A 16626-nucleotide genomic window follows, 5' to 3' on the forward strand; every position below is an offset into this window, starting at 1 on the left:
CATGGACAACAATCAAGTCTAACCAATGAGTGGAAATATAAGAAAACACATTTGGTTTCCAGAAAAAACATATTTATTCAGTATTTAGTTTTTTTGTACGGTACCTTGGAATAGATTAAAATACATTTACATTGACTGCAGGTATGGCAATACATACACACATACAGTATCAGTCAGAGGTTTGGACACCTACTCATTCAAGGATTTTTCTTTATTGTAACTATTTTCTACATTGTAGAATAATAGTAAAGACATCAAAACTATGAAATCACACATATGTAATCATGTAGAAACCAAAACAGTGTTAAACAAATCAAAATATATTTTATATTCTTCAAAGTAGCCACCCTTTGCCTTGATGACAGCTTTGCACACACTTGGTGTTTTCTCAACCAGCTTCACCTGGAATGCTTTTCGAACAGTCTTGAAGGTGTTCCAACATAGGCTGAACACTCGCTTTTCCTTCACTCTGCGGTCCAACTCATCCCAAACCATCTTAATTGGGTTGAGGTTGGGTGATTGTGAAGGCCAGGTCATCTAATGCAGCACTCCATCACTCTTCTTCTTGGTCAAATAGCCCTTACACAGCCTGGAGGTGTATTGGGAGATTGTCCTGTTGAAAAACAAATGATAGTCCCGCTAAGAGCAAACCAGATGGGATGGCGTTTCGCTGCAGAATGCTGTGGTAGCCATGCTGGTTAAGTGTGCCTTGATTTCTAAATAAATCACTGACAGTGTCACCAGCAAAGCACCCCCACACCATCACACCTCCTCCTCCTCAATGCTTCAAGGTGGGAACCACACATGCGGAGATCATATGTTCACTTACTCTGCGTCTCACAAAGACACGCCGGTTGGAACCAAAAATCTCAAATTTGGACTCATCAGACCAAATGACAGATTTCCACTGGTCTAATATCCATTGCTCATGTTTCTTGGCCCAAGCAAGTCTTTTCTCCTTATTGGTGTCTTTTAGTAGTGGTTTCTTTGCAGTAATTTGACCATGAAGGCCTGATTCACACAATGCTTCCTCTGAACAGTTGATGTTGAGATGTGTCTGTCACTTGAACTCTGTGAAGCATTTATTTGGGGTGCAATTTCTGAGGCTGGTAACTCTAATGAACTTATCCTCTGCAGCAAAGGTAACTCTAGGTCTTCCTTTCCTGTGGTGGTCCTCATGAGAGCCAGTTTCATCATAGCTCTTGATGGTTTTTGCAACCTGCACTTGAAAAAACTTTCAAAGTTCTTGAAATGTTCTGGATTGACTGACCTTCATGTCTTAAATTAAAGATGGACTGTCGTTTCTGTTCTTGCCATAATATGGATTTGGTCTTATACCAAATAGATCTTCTGTATACCACCCCTACCTTGTCACAACACAACTGATTGGCTCAAACTCATTAAGAAGGAAAGAAACTCCACAAATGCACTTTTAACAAGGCACACCTGTTCATTGAAATGCATTCCAGGTGACTACCTCATGAAGCTGGTTGAGTGAATGCCAAGAGTGTGCAAAGCTGTCATCAAGGGAAAGGGTGGCTACTTTGAAGAACCGCAAATATAAAATATATTTGATTTGTTTAACACTTATTTGGTTACTACATGATTCCATATTTGTTATTTCATAGTGTTGATGTCTTCACTATTATTCTACAATGTAGAAAATAGTAAAAATAAAGAAAAACCCTGGAATGAGTAGGTGTGTTCACATTTTTGACTGGTACTGTATATACATGTATGTGGTGCATTTTAATATGTATATATCAATAGCAAATGTACATTGAGTACACATATGTGCAAGTTTATTTCCTGTACATGTGTATGAAATGTATCCATTTGAATTTCACATATCTTAATGTTAACCCCCTCACACTTACACGTTCAATTGTAAGTGCACACACATACACATTAACATGCGCACCACAACAATTCACAAAGGATTAAAGCGAGTCATAGTTTAAAAACAGATTTTGCATTAGAGACCTTGGAGAAGACCTATACAGCCCACAATATACTTGCAGAAATGTGGCATTATGAGTACTTATATAGCCCATAGAAGTCAGTATCTCAAGTGTGTGTGCATTATCGTCACCTTCACACTCATAAATGTGTCTTATCAGTTTTGCTATTAATACTGTTCAGTCTTTCTGAGGTAGACTGTTCAAATTCAAGGGCAAGCTGTTCATTTAATTTTATTTTTATAATCATTTTTGTTATTTTAGATTTTTTTTTTTTTTTGTACAAATGCATGACATTCAAAAAGACAGAACATAAGTACTACATGTACAATATGTAGCAATGAGGTAGAAATGGTTATAAAGAACAACATTTAAATATAAAACGGATAAGACTACATAAAGATGAAGCTAACATTTATAGCAGTTCTGTACAAAACCCACCCAGAGGGGACACTGATAGAGTATGGAAAACAAAATTCAAGTGATTAAAGATGCACTATGCAGAAATCGCTCTGCCATTTCTTGGTTGCTAGAATTCTAATAGTTTGCCTAATTTCAGTTTATGCGACAAAACAAGCAAGTATAGCGTAGAGAATCATTGTACCATCTAAACCGCTGTGAAATATTGTTTCCATAACCAAAATATTGTATTTTCAGCTGTTTGAAGCTGGTGTACAAAACCGAAAGTAAAAGACACAAAAACAAAACATAAGCATGGGAAGCATAGAAATAGCGCACATTGAACATATCTACTGTACCACTTCTTAGACTTGCTTTCAATGAGAAGGACAGATCTATAACTATACTTCTATCTGAATTTGTTTTAACATTGTCAGAAATGAGGGAAATAAAAGTGCTTATCAACCTAGCTACTTTGTTGCACATATTTTCCTATATAGGCCGATCCTTCACATTGTTGTCCCCCAGACTGAATTACTTACTTCAGTGAACATCCTTAACCTCAAGAAAGAGTATCATATGTGTTTGAATGTGGTGCCATTTTTTTCTGATCGCTTTGCTTTCCCTGTTCTACTGCTCTTATCGTTAGTGTAATGTAGTGTAATAATGTATAACTTGTTCAAAAGCTATTTTCTTTACATTGAATTGTTTCCCTTAAATTCATGAATGTGTCCTACTTGCACAAGCAAATCTGCTTAAGTCCCTGTTAAAGAAATAATTGCCATTTTGAGGTTAATGAGCTTATGTCAAAATAAAACTGTTGATTTCACTTTGGCATCAAGAGAGGCTTACTAACAAATTTTTGTATGACAGAACAAAGCTTTCACTTGGTGAACTACACTTGAACTTCAGGGGACTTTTATCCTATGCTTGTATCTAAGGCAATAAAAGCCATATAGCAATATAAGACACAAAGATCAAATACAATAAAACAAGCAGATTTAGTATAGATTTAGATTCATGGGATATTCATCAATGCAGCTATTATTATTTTTAAAAAAAATTGCAGTGTTGTTTCTTTGTGCAGCTGTTATTCTTTGTAATAGCGTTCATGAAAAAGCAGTTCAAAGCTTTTTTAACAAAGCCAGGTGAATGTTTTGTCTTGAGACTACACCAGAACAGGGAACTGTCATGGACGATCAGTGATTCTACGGCCTCCTGTTTCTCAGTAAGTGCAGTTATTGAACAAATAGCTTTTGTAATTGTATCAGTGCATGTTTTGGAGAGAAACAAAATAAGCTGAGTAAGAGCAGAGAAATGTGTAAATATAAGAAATAAAAATTGGTGAAATACCACATTGAATTTCTTGTAAACATAAACGCAAGATCCCTCAGTGCACCTGCACTGTACTACTAACACGTTCAGTGGTACTGTATCTGGTGGCATCCCTTCCACTGTACTAGTGCCTTGCAACAGTTTCAATACTGCTTTAGTAAACAAACAAAAAATTAAAAAATACATTCAATGCAAGGCTCTTTCATGCAGTTGGCAGACCTCTGTGTCGCCATTGCCTCTGTTCTGGCATATTACTAAACACTGATAGTTAATAATAAAAGCCTAGCTGTAAGAAATGACACTTAAAGAAGGGCTCAAAGACAGGGCTAATGGGCCACACACGTCCCCAGACCCCCTTTTCAAGACCAACATGCTCTGAGAACTGAATAGTCTATAACATAGGTGTGTATGAATGGGGAGTACACTGAATGCGTAACACTAACACAAGCTGATTTTGTTGACAGATAGGCAGCATTTTTTGTTCCCTCAATAGGCTTCATAGTTTAATAAGCAAAACAAGCTCTGTCATCTATCCATTCTCTTAGATTTTGCTTTCAGAGAAAACTAATCAACTGAGGTAGAAAAATAACTTATGGCGTACATAATTCTTAGGTTTTATTAATGATAAAACAGCAGCGGAATGGGATTAAATACCTTGGGAAGCTGTCTGTTCAACCCCATGATGCTTGTCTTCAGCAAATGCGTCTTGCCATTATTCTGCCGCAAGAGGCCTGGCAGTGTTAACTGCAGATGAGATACAAAATGAAGCTGCTGATAATGTTCGACGAATACATATGTTATGCTTCCTCCTACAGATGAAGTTTAACAAAAAAACTCAAATGTGTTCATGTACTCTGGATCAAGGCCAGTCGAATGTGTTATAGTTGATAGAATTTAAGAAACATTATTCCTACATCCTTCCCACATATCAAATACAACTACAGTATATTCACAATGGGATTCTTCGCTTAGAAAATCGCAAAGAAAATACACAATACTCCTCCTTTTGTCTTCCAAATACTCCAGAATTCCTCTGGTACATTCAAAGTCATACTCTTGTCAATTTGTAGCCTATTGAGGTACCTTAACCCTCCTTTTAGATAAGGCAAATTCAAAAGCAAGCCAAATGCTCTTAGCAGTATGTCATGCTTTGACTAAATCTTTAGAGGTACTGCACATATCACAATCACTGTCCTGAGTTTTCAAAAAAGAGAACATCAAAAGAAATGATGTCTATAAATTAGGGTTCAGATTACCAATACCACATACTTTCTTCTGATCACAGAGACCGCAAAGCAGACACCGTTGAGGAATAGTGTTTCAATGGAAAAAAGCATTTCAAAAAAAGTTTTTGTCTCATATTAAAGCTTTTTGTCTTAGCACATGCCACCAAAGTAGATTGTGAGGCGAAGAAATAATAGCATAAAATAAAAGAGCACCACTTCAGGCACTTGATAGAAACTAAATCTCAAGAACAGCAGAACGATATATACACACAGAGGTTCCATTCTGTTAAACTCTACCCTACAGTCTCTAGGTCCCGTGTGGCTCAGTTGGTAGAGCATGGTGTTTGCAACACCAGGGTCGTGGGTTCAATTCCCATGGGGGACCAGTACAAAAATGTATGTCACTGGATAAGAGTGTCTGCTCAATGACTAAAATGTAATGGAAAAATGGACCCGCTCGCACCTTGGGAGGTGATGCTTGGCTTCAGCAGTATCAAGCGTCAAAATAATGGTTCTCTATGTTGTGTGCAGATTGCCAGCTGTTGTCTAAAGCGAGCCTTTGCTTCCCTCAGTCCTATGCCTTTACTGTACTGCAGGTGTTAAGGTCACCACTATCTGTAATTTTCCCTTGCCTAGTTTACTGAGGAGAGAATTCTAAATGGTAAACCTCTAAAGGGGTTTCCTACCCACATGTTCTAATGCTTCAGTTTCATTGACTACAACCAAACATTTTATTCCATTCGGTGTATGTATCCAATTCTTTTTGTGATATACTGGGCTGGAATTTGCTAAATACATTTTCAAAGTCTTGGTAGGAGACTGGTCTCATCTGGCTGGGATGGATGACTGAGAGGTCAGAAGCTGGGATGCCATGGAGCTGTCCTACCACTGCCTCCTGGCACAGCTGGGCCACGTCCAGTCCTGAAAAGCCTTCCATCCGCTGGACCAGCAGTGACACCTCTTTGTCACTGAGGCAATAGTTGTGCTGTGACAGTAGTTGGCTGATTATCTGGCGCCGTGCTGTGTTGTCAGGTAGGGGGATGAGGAGCCGTTTGGTGAAGTACCTCCTCAGGGAATCTTGGATCTCCTCAGGCTTATTGGTGGAGCAGACCACTAGGACATGGTCCTCGGCTGTGGTCAGCACACTGTCCAGCTGCATGAGGAGCTCGCTCTGGATCATGTTCACCGGACTCTCCTCACTGAGATGGGCCGATAGAAGCATGTCCACCTCACTGATGAACACAACTGAGGGCTGGCGACACCGGGCCAACAGGAAGGAGGCCTGGACAATCTTCTCGCCCTCCCCCAGCCACTTGGTCACCAGGGCTGAGCCACTGAGCTGCAGGAAGGCAGCCCCCAGCTGGCTGGCCATGCAGCGGCCCAGCAGTGTTCTGCCTGTTCCCTGAGGTCCGAAGAGAAGGAGGCTCCGAGGTAATGTGGGAAGTCCACTGAACATGTCTGGCCTCAAAATGGGCCACAGAATCTCTTCTTTGATGGCTGCTTTGGCCAGCTCCAGACCAGCTATGTCACTCCAGTCCACTGGGGGACCGGGCTGAAGGATCTCTGTGGTGACCAACTCCACCACGTTGGCATCGCTGTTCTTCAGCTGCTCCTCTGCAACGTGGCTGGATGAGGTAGCTCTGCCAATGTCCGAACCTGTAATGGAATGGGAGAGGTGCTCTTCACTTTGCTCGCCCGTGATGGGGGATCCAAACTTTCCAAAGGACTCACCTGATCTCAGGCTTCCCACAGAGCTTTTGGTTGATCCATAGGAGGGAGGGGTAAGTGCTCTGCCAGACTGACTGCTAAATTTTCTTTGCTGATCTGAGGATATTGCCTGCTTTGTAGGCTTAAACGCTAAAGATGACGGATCAGCATTCCTGTCAAATCCATTCCCTCTGCTTGAGTCTGAGATGCTGTTGTCTGGTATTCTGTACATAGGGCTTTGTGAGGAGCGCTGTTGATTGTAGTTGAAATTACTATAGCTAGAGTCCATATCTCCATGCCCTGTCATGTAGAAAGCTTTTCTTTTCAATGAGTTGGCTGAGCTGCCATTCAAAGGTGTTGGTGTAATTGGTGCATGGTTATGGGACTGGTAGGTATAGCCAGAGAGTGTAGAGGGGGGTAGGGGTGTGGGAGCTGCAATGCTGGATGGCAGATAAGAAGAGGGTGGTGGGCCCCCCCCAGGGCTATAGCCAGGGGCAATAACTGTCTGTGAGGGATAACCCGTCGGAGGATAATTGTAGTTGGAGAGGTTGGGAGACCCCACGTTGTAGCTGGGCACTAGAGTAGTGGGAGGTGGAGGAGGGGGTTGTATGAGACCAGCACTGTGCATAGGAGAAGGGTGTTGAGAGGGGAGGCCTGGGGTGGTCTGCCCGCTGTAACTAGAGTGCAGGTAGGAGCCATTGTAGCCCGTAGCGTATTCCTGAGAGGACAGGCCCGAGTGTAGACTGGTGGTCGTGTGACTCCCACAGTTACTTCTGGAATAGCTGGGCTCGTTCAGGCTGCTGGCCACCCCTGGGGTGCTACCTATGTTGGCCGACACGTCTGTAGGGGGAAGGGCAGCTGTCATTCCAGCTTTGTTCACAGATATAACATCTGGACCGCAGTTCATTGAGTAAATCCCCTCCTGCCAGGACTCACTCTCTGACTTACGTCCGTTGAGGAGTCCAGGCGTGCCATCGGAATACGAGCAGAGCAGTGCTCTTTCACTCGGACTTTCTAAAATCCCAGAGTACTTCTCTGCGTATTTCTTCAGCAGGTTGGAGGCGGTGAGTGCAGAGATGTCGTCGTTTGCCCAAGCATACTGGTAGGTGCGCTGCAGGTGCCCCCGGTAGGCCTCCACTTTGTGTGCAGGGGAGCGGGTGGTGGAGGAGATATCAAAGTGCTGCTCGGCCCACTGCGCATGCTCTGGGGTCCACTGCATCTTTAGGCCTAAACACCCAACAAAAAGAGAGAGATGGGTCAAAATGACTATCAGATAGCAGTTGCTATTTATTCTCAGTTTTCTCAAGTAGTTGTCAGAATTTTGTGTCTAGAAAAAAAGTTGGTTCATTTAACATGGTGGAAAAGTTGTCTTTGTGGCAATGAACTAACAAATTACTTTGTTTAAAAAGAAATCCCAATTTCCAATACCTTCATACAACTAACTTCCTCTACTGCAAAATAGGCTCTGCTGACCAGTTACATCATGGGCAGTGTGTGGATTTGGGACGCACAACCTGGTTAGCAAAGTATAATGCACCCTGCACAGAACAGAATGTCATAGACAGTGCAGGTCAGTCTATAATCCAACTCTCATGTAAGGCATTCCGAGACAGTTTCAAATCTGCTTCGAGGAGAGCAGCAAACCAATCTCTCAGGCAGCGCTCTGTTGCTTCCATCACACAAACCCCACTGCCCAGCATGAATTACAACGGCCCTGTGTCTGGCTGCTGCTTCCCAGTCTACAGAGTGAGAGGGAAAAACATGCCTCACTTGTCTTTCTCTCTTCCCAGACTTTATTTCACTGCCTCCAGGGCTCAAAAAGGCATGATCAAGTTTAATACTAAACTCCATCTGCAAACACAAGTCATTTTAGACTCAGCATGGGATTATCAAGAAAGAAACAGACCGCTGTGTTTACAGTATTAAAACACACACACACACACACACACACACACACACACACACACACACACACACACACACACACACACACACACACACACAGTCCTTATCAAAGTCAATCTGACTTAAAACCCTATTAGTAAACACTGAATCACAATGCAAAACCATCCATTCCATTTGCTTTATTGGTCTACCTCGGCCAGCCACACGTGCAGCAGCACAATACGACATCGCCCAGTAGCTTCATTCCCCATCCAAGTCTTTAAGAAACAAACAGAGAGTATCCAGCGGCGGATTACAGCGTAGTGTTTGTCTAGTAACAGAGAAGCACGAGGTTTCCCTCATGACTCCCTTCCAGCTGCTTGCCCAGCCGCCAAACCAGGCACCAGGAGCTAATTAGCAGGATGCCGCTGAGCTAATTGTGTTCATTTACAAGGTTTTAGTCAAAAGAGATCCATGCTACAGTACGGCTCACGCGGCTGTCAGCCTTCCGAGCTAATGGTTAAGAAAAGCCCATGGCCAAGAGCCCAGTCACTCACAGCAGCCATACTATACCGTAGCTAGCAGCAAGTCTATTCACAGTAAATACAATCTATAGAGCAAGACAATGATCTGAGAGACAAGTCTGTACGACCTCAAACAAAGGAGAATACACAGACAGACATATCCAAGTAACAGTGTACTTGAAGAGGCAAAATGAAAAAACTTTGCATTAAATAATAGGGATGATAGATGTATTCAACAAACAAAAAAAAACGATCAGCCGATTATGAGGAACAGGCTACACACAGTGCTGTAGGTGTTCCAGGGGACTGCTTGTGGCTGTCTTGGGAATTGAAAAAGTTACTTTCACCGATTACTGTACTCTTCGACCTTTCATATCTCTTGCATTACTCATCCTTTACGTTCTAGGTCATTAGTCCTCTTAGTAAAGTCCTCTTGATGCATGTGGGTTGTGCATAGCAATACAAAAAAAAGTATGATATTTCAAGTGGTAATTTTTTTTTCTGCAACAACACATTCAAGTGTATAAGAGCCTCAAACAATATTCTGCCTCTCATTTTAATGGCTTTTTTTTTTTTACATGATCTGTGCACATTATCTGACAACATCAATTTCTAGCTTTGCATAAGCAAAGAGATTGGATAGAAAACATATTTTGGCACCAGAGACTGTCTTCTACAATTGTTGTCCATCACATTTAACAGAAATCATTTTCAATGGCACCATTGTTCATCGTGCAGAAAAATATTTTTTTCTTTGAAATCCTCTCTGCACAAAGTGCCACTTTAGACAATCTGAGAGGCGCTTCTTGCAAAGTGTACTTACACATCTCAATATAAAATCATTTCTGCGTGATAATTAAGTACCTTACTGTGATAGATTTGAATTAAAATGGTCAAAAAAGAAACAGAAAGAAAATGCTTAGCAAAGAGCAATTTCTCAAGCAAGCATTTTGCTAGGACTGCCTTGGAGTGGTCTGAGTGGGGGGGTGTATATAAAACACAGGAAAATCACGTTTTTGACTGCATTTGGCCATCAATGAAATGGAAAGCCAGCAAGAAAAGAAAATGTTTTAAATACAGCAAGTCAGTGAAAACCCACTGAACTGTAGATGAGGGCTAACACGGAGAGACATCCCTCTCTCTGTTGAAAGGGGCATACCGCTTCACTTCGAAAGGTGTTTGACAAACTATAAACAAACTTGGTTTGAAAATTCTGTTTTCCCGCCACATAATAGGCTATATCCTTGCCTAGCCTAGCCATGGCTTTCAGTCAAGACGTGTGAGGACACTTGAATGATGTCAATCTGACCCAATAACTACATGAAATGTGATTACACACTTCAGGGATGACATTAGCATGGACAACTGTGTTGATTTAAAGCGTCTCCATACGTCATAAAAAATATCACCAGAAACTGCTCCTAACACTTAACTCCTAACGTCTAATACGGATGTTTAAGGGAGTAGCTTAAGGTTAAACATTTACTCATTTAAATCAGTAAATGAAGAGTGTGTGGCGCACACCACACACCACACAAATCAATTACAACCAAATCAGGCAACAATGCCAACTTTCTCTAGGTCTTGTTTTAGCCCATAGACATATGATTCACATTATCCCATCTGCATAGAAATACAAATGCAACAACATCCGCAGCTTCCTTTCTGTCTTGCAATTGGTATAATTACTGACTGTTCCATTAGTGGAATGTTTTCAGACAGCCTGAGGGCGTAAGCTAAAATTCCACTGATTAGCAACTCACAAAAAGCTCTTTGTTTAACTTAGCAGTCTCCTCTGTTGGTCAAATTCAAAACGGCATCCTCCAAATTTATGGGATACATGTCATTGGTCAGTTACATATTTCTTGGTTTTTGTTCAAAATGGCACTCGTAATGTTAAAAAAAGACATGCGGAAGTACAAAACCCTTTGTCTGGATATTGTATGATGTTTAATTTCTGCTACTGTGATCATCTCCAATGAAACAGAGACACTGACCTTTTTGGGAACTATTAATCTTGGTTGCCTTGGCCATTTTTAAGCAAACAGAACTGGGCCTCTGCTCTGTCCATCCAATTTCCCAGTGCGTAAATTGGACCACCGCTTGCACAATTCTCTATTCATTACTGGGCTGCTGAAAGGAAGCACAGAGGTGGCAGAGCGTTTTTCTTTTCCTTTTTCTGTGTGTGTGTGTGTGTGTGTGTGTGTGTGTGTGTGTGTGTGTGTGTGTGTGTGTGTGTGAGAGAGAGAGAGGGAAAGAAGAGCGAGAGAGAGAGGGCAATGCCTTTTAGGAGGATTCCCAAGCATAGAAAGCTGGACTCTCTTTTGGGGTGGGGGAGGGTTGAGGTAGCTAGCTGTCGTAATTGAAACGTGGCCTAATCAGACTCATTACCATTTCCAGCAATTTGCACCACCAAAGATGCTTATTAGGTAACTGTGTTTAATAAGCCGCCTTTTAGAAAATGAACTGTAATGAGCTCTTTAAAGTCAGACTTGAGCGTGATTATGCACTGGAAGTGTCTTGCAGGGCTGAAGCAGACTGGTACATTTAGTCGTGTACAATGTCATAATTAATCTGCACACACTCCGCACTCCACAGCACACAATAGCCACAGCTGAGCCAGTAGACCTGCTGAAAAATGTGTATAATTACTGATCATTACAGCCCTGGGATTTTCATCTGTGGATGTAAACATAATTATGAGAGCTTTTGCTTTTTATATTGCACACACAGACCACTGGATATGACAAGCGTGCAAATACTGTCGACAGACAATTACATTTACAAATCAAAACAAGCTCATATTCAAATTCAAATTCACTCAAGATATTTCGAGGGGGAGAGAATTTTCTAATGCAATATGTAGAGGTAATCGGCATGGCAACTGAAGCCCATTCATCTCACATATCAAGTTGACCATTTAAACTCAATTTAGAGGACCATGTGGCAGTAATTCCGATGAATCTATAGACCGCAGGGCACCATTTAACCCCTCATTTAGTAAAGATATGCCTTCTTCAGTCACTGTCTTTTTCACTGTTTCAACCCATTCATTTCTCAGCCAGACTATACTGTCAATGAATGTGATGCAGTTTTGCAGTGTGCTTTGTCTGTCACTGATGCTGGGCATCAGTAGCCAGAATAGATTCCAACCTTTACACTTGCGGACAGGCTTCCTGTTGAGATTAAGACACTGCCGAACCGGCGCGAGATATCGATCGGAAAACGTACCTCAATCCAGCGATGAGAAATTGTTGTACTCAGAATTGTCCCATTATCCCAACTGTTACACTGAGAAGATACAACGACTGCTAGGTTTTCAGAGAAACTGCCCTTTTCGTCCTCATGCTAGGTAGCAGAAGGTACAACACATCCCTGGTTGAGGTACGTTTTCTGAGCCATATCTCGCACTGGCTTCACGGTGTCTTAATCTAAACAGGAAGCCTGTTTGACCCCAGTGCAGCTTTAAGCAAGCGTAGGGTCGGAATCTATTCTGGTTTAGGGCATCAGATGATCCAAATGAACCAGACACTCATAACAATTTACCTCCATGGTGTGTTAATCAAATGAAATATTCAAACCACAATTAATCAAGTAATTACCTTTGAATATGGTCAGAGAGCAGTCAGCATCAAAGCATTGTGGTTAATTGTTGTAAGTTTCACACCGACTAAGGAAGCTAGGCCACGGATTCCAGACGATTCCAAGGCAATTCATGCAGGATATGATCGTAAATCTATGATGCACTTATCTTTAATGTAGTTGGCCTGTCAGTCAAACAGTACATTTGCTGTGACAAGGCCATTCTTCGTAATCACAGTAATATTCATGATGCTTTTCTCAGAGAACACACGGCACCGACACAGCCCGCTGTGACAGAGCTGTAATCATTTCAATCTAGTAAACACAGATTCTTCCTTTCAAAGCAGCCTGCTCCTTCAGTGATACAATGTGCCTCTTCCCTTTTCCTTTTCCTGGAAGCACAGGCACTCTTACCTCCGGCAATATATCCTAGAGGGAACGCGAGCAGAGACGAGTGTCTCACTGTGGCATTTACCCAGCAGCACATGTGGGCCTGTAAATACAAACAGGTCTCCAAGTCTCCAAATATATCCAGTTGTACCCAACTTGTTTCTAACCCCTTTTATTAAGACATAGGCTGCCATCAGGTATAGCTGCTTTATTTCAGCTGTTTGTGTTCGATGGATGACATAGGAAAATGTTAACATAGCGCTTTAGGAAAAATCAAATCACTTTGTTCATATCTATTCTACCAGTGTCATTCCTTCTTCTACCAAACACAGCTTTATTGTCTGTGATTTAATTGAATTGGATTACTCAAAATAGACTTTGATAATTTAAGAGAATTTATCTTTTCTGCTCTCTTTTCGAGACAAAACAATGCATAGTTGACCTTTTATATCCGTTGAAGGATGGACAAATTAATCAAACTCAGACACGGCACTAGAAAAATATTTAGGGTTGAATTATAATTGAGAAAATCTCTCTCGCTCTCTCTCTCACTCTCTCACTCTAAATACTTCCAGCGTCTCTTTTTGCCCAATTACATTATTAGAGCAAGAAAGGCCTTTCACCACCTGCATGGTCATCTATCAATACCAATAACATATTGTAATTATTGAGCCAACAACCAAGACACAATTCACATTTAATTGTAGTAATTATAAATCATTACACAGTATTTTCTTATATTAAGTACAGTGGCTGCATCATATTTCAAGAGCACGGGGTATATGTGCACACGACAGCAGGGAGTGTAATGACTATCTATTATCTTATATTGCTTGTAATAATACTTTTCAAGTATCTTATTTCATGAAGATTGGTCTAGGCATACTGTGTAACTAAAACTATAACGTATTGGAAATGTAAATAAGATACAAACCATGTCAACGCAGACTAATGAAACGTGAGAAACCCCGCAAATGTGGACTTCCATCCAAAAATGGGTAGTTTCAAATCTAACAGAAACACACGTGCGCACACACACACAGTTATTTTGGCTTGACTGAAAACTATAGCCACATCATAATAATTGAAACTGCTTGATGTCAAAATGTTCCATTTTCTGCAGTCTGACTTGGGGCGGTTAAAAAAAAAACGATCAGGAGCGCAAAGCAGCCTAATCCTGTCGGTAGAGACAACAGACACTACGAGATGTCTGGGAGCCCTCCCTCCCTCCCTCCCTCCCTCCCTCCCTCCCTCCCTCCCTCCCTCCCTCCCTCCCTCCCTCCCTCCCTCCCTCCCTCCCTCTCTCTCTCTCTCTCTCCCTCTCTCTCCCTCTCTCTCTCTCTCTCTCTCTCTCTCTCTCTCTCTCCATCACTCTCACTCTCTCGCCCTGACAAAACAAGGAAACACATGCATCTATGGCACCATCTCCATTGCTATTCAAATCTTCTAGCATTGCATTTTCATGGCCGATGATTCTTTTTTTTTTTTTTTTTGCACAAAGCTTCCTTTTTCCACACTTTATATGTATGCCCATAAAGTACTGCACACATTTCGACCTCTGTATCAAACGCTATACAGAAATGCTGAAGAAAAGCAATGAATCATCATCATTATGCAAATCCCCTACACATAACGCCACTTGTCCTGTTTTAACGGCCTGTGTAGACTACTGTAAGAATTCATTTGAGTGAAACTTGCATGGGGACATCTAAGATTTTCTCCACAATTGCAATAGGGTATGTTATTAAATAGGACAATACTGTAAAGTAATCTAAATTAACTGCAGTACCAAGCGGGTCAAACTGTACCTGCAAGTTTATCACCAAAAAATGTGAACATCTAAAATATTTGAACATCGTTACAATGCAATGTTACTTTCGGTACTTTTTTTACAATGTTACTTTCGGGTACTTTTTTTTTTTACATTGTTACTTTCGGTACTTTTTTTTTACAATGTTACTTTCGGTACTTCTGTCAAATGTGTCTCACGTCATATCAGGATTGAGAGGAGCGAGTCAGTCTAGTAAAATGTCTGAATCTTCTCAAGGGGGCAGTAGTAAGCTAGCCAGGCTACTTGTCTTCTCAAGGGGGCAGTAGTAAGCTAGCCAGGCTACTTGTCTTCTCAAGGGGGCAGTAGTAAGCCAGCCAGGCTACTTGTCTTCTCAAGGGGGCAGTAGTAAGCTAGCCAGGCTACTTGTCTTCTCAAGGGGGCAGTAGTAAGCTAGCCAGGCTACTTGCGCTTCCTCATGCAGCGACAGTGCAAGCCACTTTTGAGAAGCAAGCGAGAGAAGAGAGAAAATGCAGACAACATGGCTTCTAATGAAAACATCATACCTCCACACCAGCAGCTTGTTGACAAAACTGGCTCCAGAAGTGAACTATGGGAATACTTTGCTTACAGAGCAGATGATGATGATAATAATAATAATAATAATTTTGGGGTGCTTAATATTTGTCCTGTTACACAAAATATGTAATGGAAATGTGTTTCTTGCATAGCCCAACTCCCCCTGAGACACTCACATGGAGTGGGGTCATGGCCAGGATCACCATTGTCCAGCTTTCCTGAGGGGCGAGCCCACCAAAACAACTATGCAAAAGGTTTTACAAAGCAGTGCAGTGCAAGGGAGGTTCATTTTACCAAAACGACATAAACTATTTTACACATGACATTTGCATTGTATTGTTATTCTACTAGCAACTATATAATTATCTTCCCGTTTGTATGGGCTTGCTAACAGTAACCAGCCAGCCCTGCAGCCTTGGGCAGAGCATTGCACCCTGGGAGTTGTAGCATGCTGTGTAAGATCCATTGTAGAGACTATTTCAATACAGATGCTTTAGAAATGAGCTTCAAATTGTTATTTTATGTCATTTTGGAACTAAACTCTGTTAAATGATATAGCTGTAATGAATAATAAATCATAGGTTTAATAAATGTAATTTGACCCAATATTATGGCCATAGATGAGCAAATTATGTATCAAATTAATTTTTAAACAGTTTAGATGTAATTGTACAATTATGTTGTATGCTCTAAGTCTCAAATATGGTTTTGAATAAGGAACATTTAAGATATATTAAAGAAATGTAATATAGAATTGAATATATTATATTTGTTATTTTAGTAGTTCTACCAGTTATCTACATATTGTTCTACGTTTAAAAAATTAAGCCCAGTGGTTACTCTGTAACTTTAGCTAATACGCTTTCATTTTTTTGCAGTGGTATCGTTTCGATATCGAGTATCGTTTTGGTATTGAGTATTGTTTCCGTATTGAGTATTGTGATGCTAAACCTGGTATCGGTATCGAAGACAAAATTCTGGTATCATGACAACACTATGACCCTTGATGTAGTCTACATCATCATCAATATTCGGTCAGGCTGGCTGATATGCGCAGCAGAGAGAGGCAGAAAGACAAAGAGAAGTAAATCACAATCAGTCAAATAAATCGAGCTAGCTAACTGGTAGATTTACATCAATCATCAACATCAACGATCAGCTGATAGCCCACCCTCTTTTCCCAATGTCAATCATGTTTTTAGGAGTTACTGTAAGTAGCTTTCTTATAATTTGGGACAATGAGTGAGTGTGTTGTTGCTCAAATAAATATGGGG

General features: G+C 41.1%; 1 protein-coding gene across 1 annotated transcript in view; it reads right to left on the minus strand.

Annotated features, from left to right (window-relative positions):
* Positions 1-1776: 1776 nt before the first annotated feature.
* LOC106581802 (fidgetin) overlaps positions 1777-16626 on the minus strand; it is a 41637-nt gene continuing 26787 nt past the window's right edge. Inside the window, exon 3 of the mRNA XM_014164127.3 lies at positions 1777-7852. Coding sequence (XP_014019602.1) covers positions 5628-7852 — 2225 coding nt within the window. The 3' untranslated portion in view covers positions 1777-5627. The remainder of the gene's footprint in view (positions 7853-16626) is intronic.

Source organism: Salmo salar, chromosome 21 (assembly GCF_965601325.2).
Source record: "Salmo salar chromosome 21, fSalSal1, whole genome shotgun sequence".
NCBI classification, from domain to species: domain Eukaryota; kingdom Metazoa; phylum Chordata; class Actinopteri; order Salmoniformes; family Salmonidae; genus Salmo; species Salmo salar.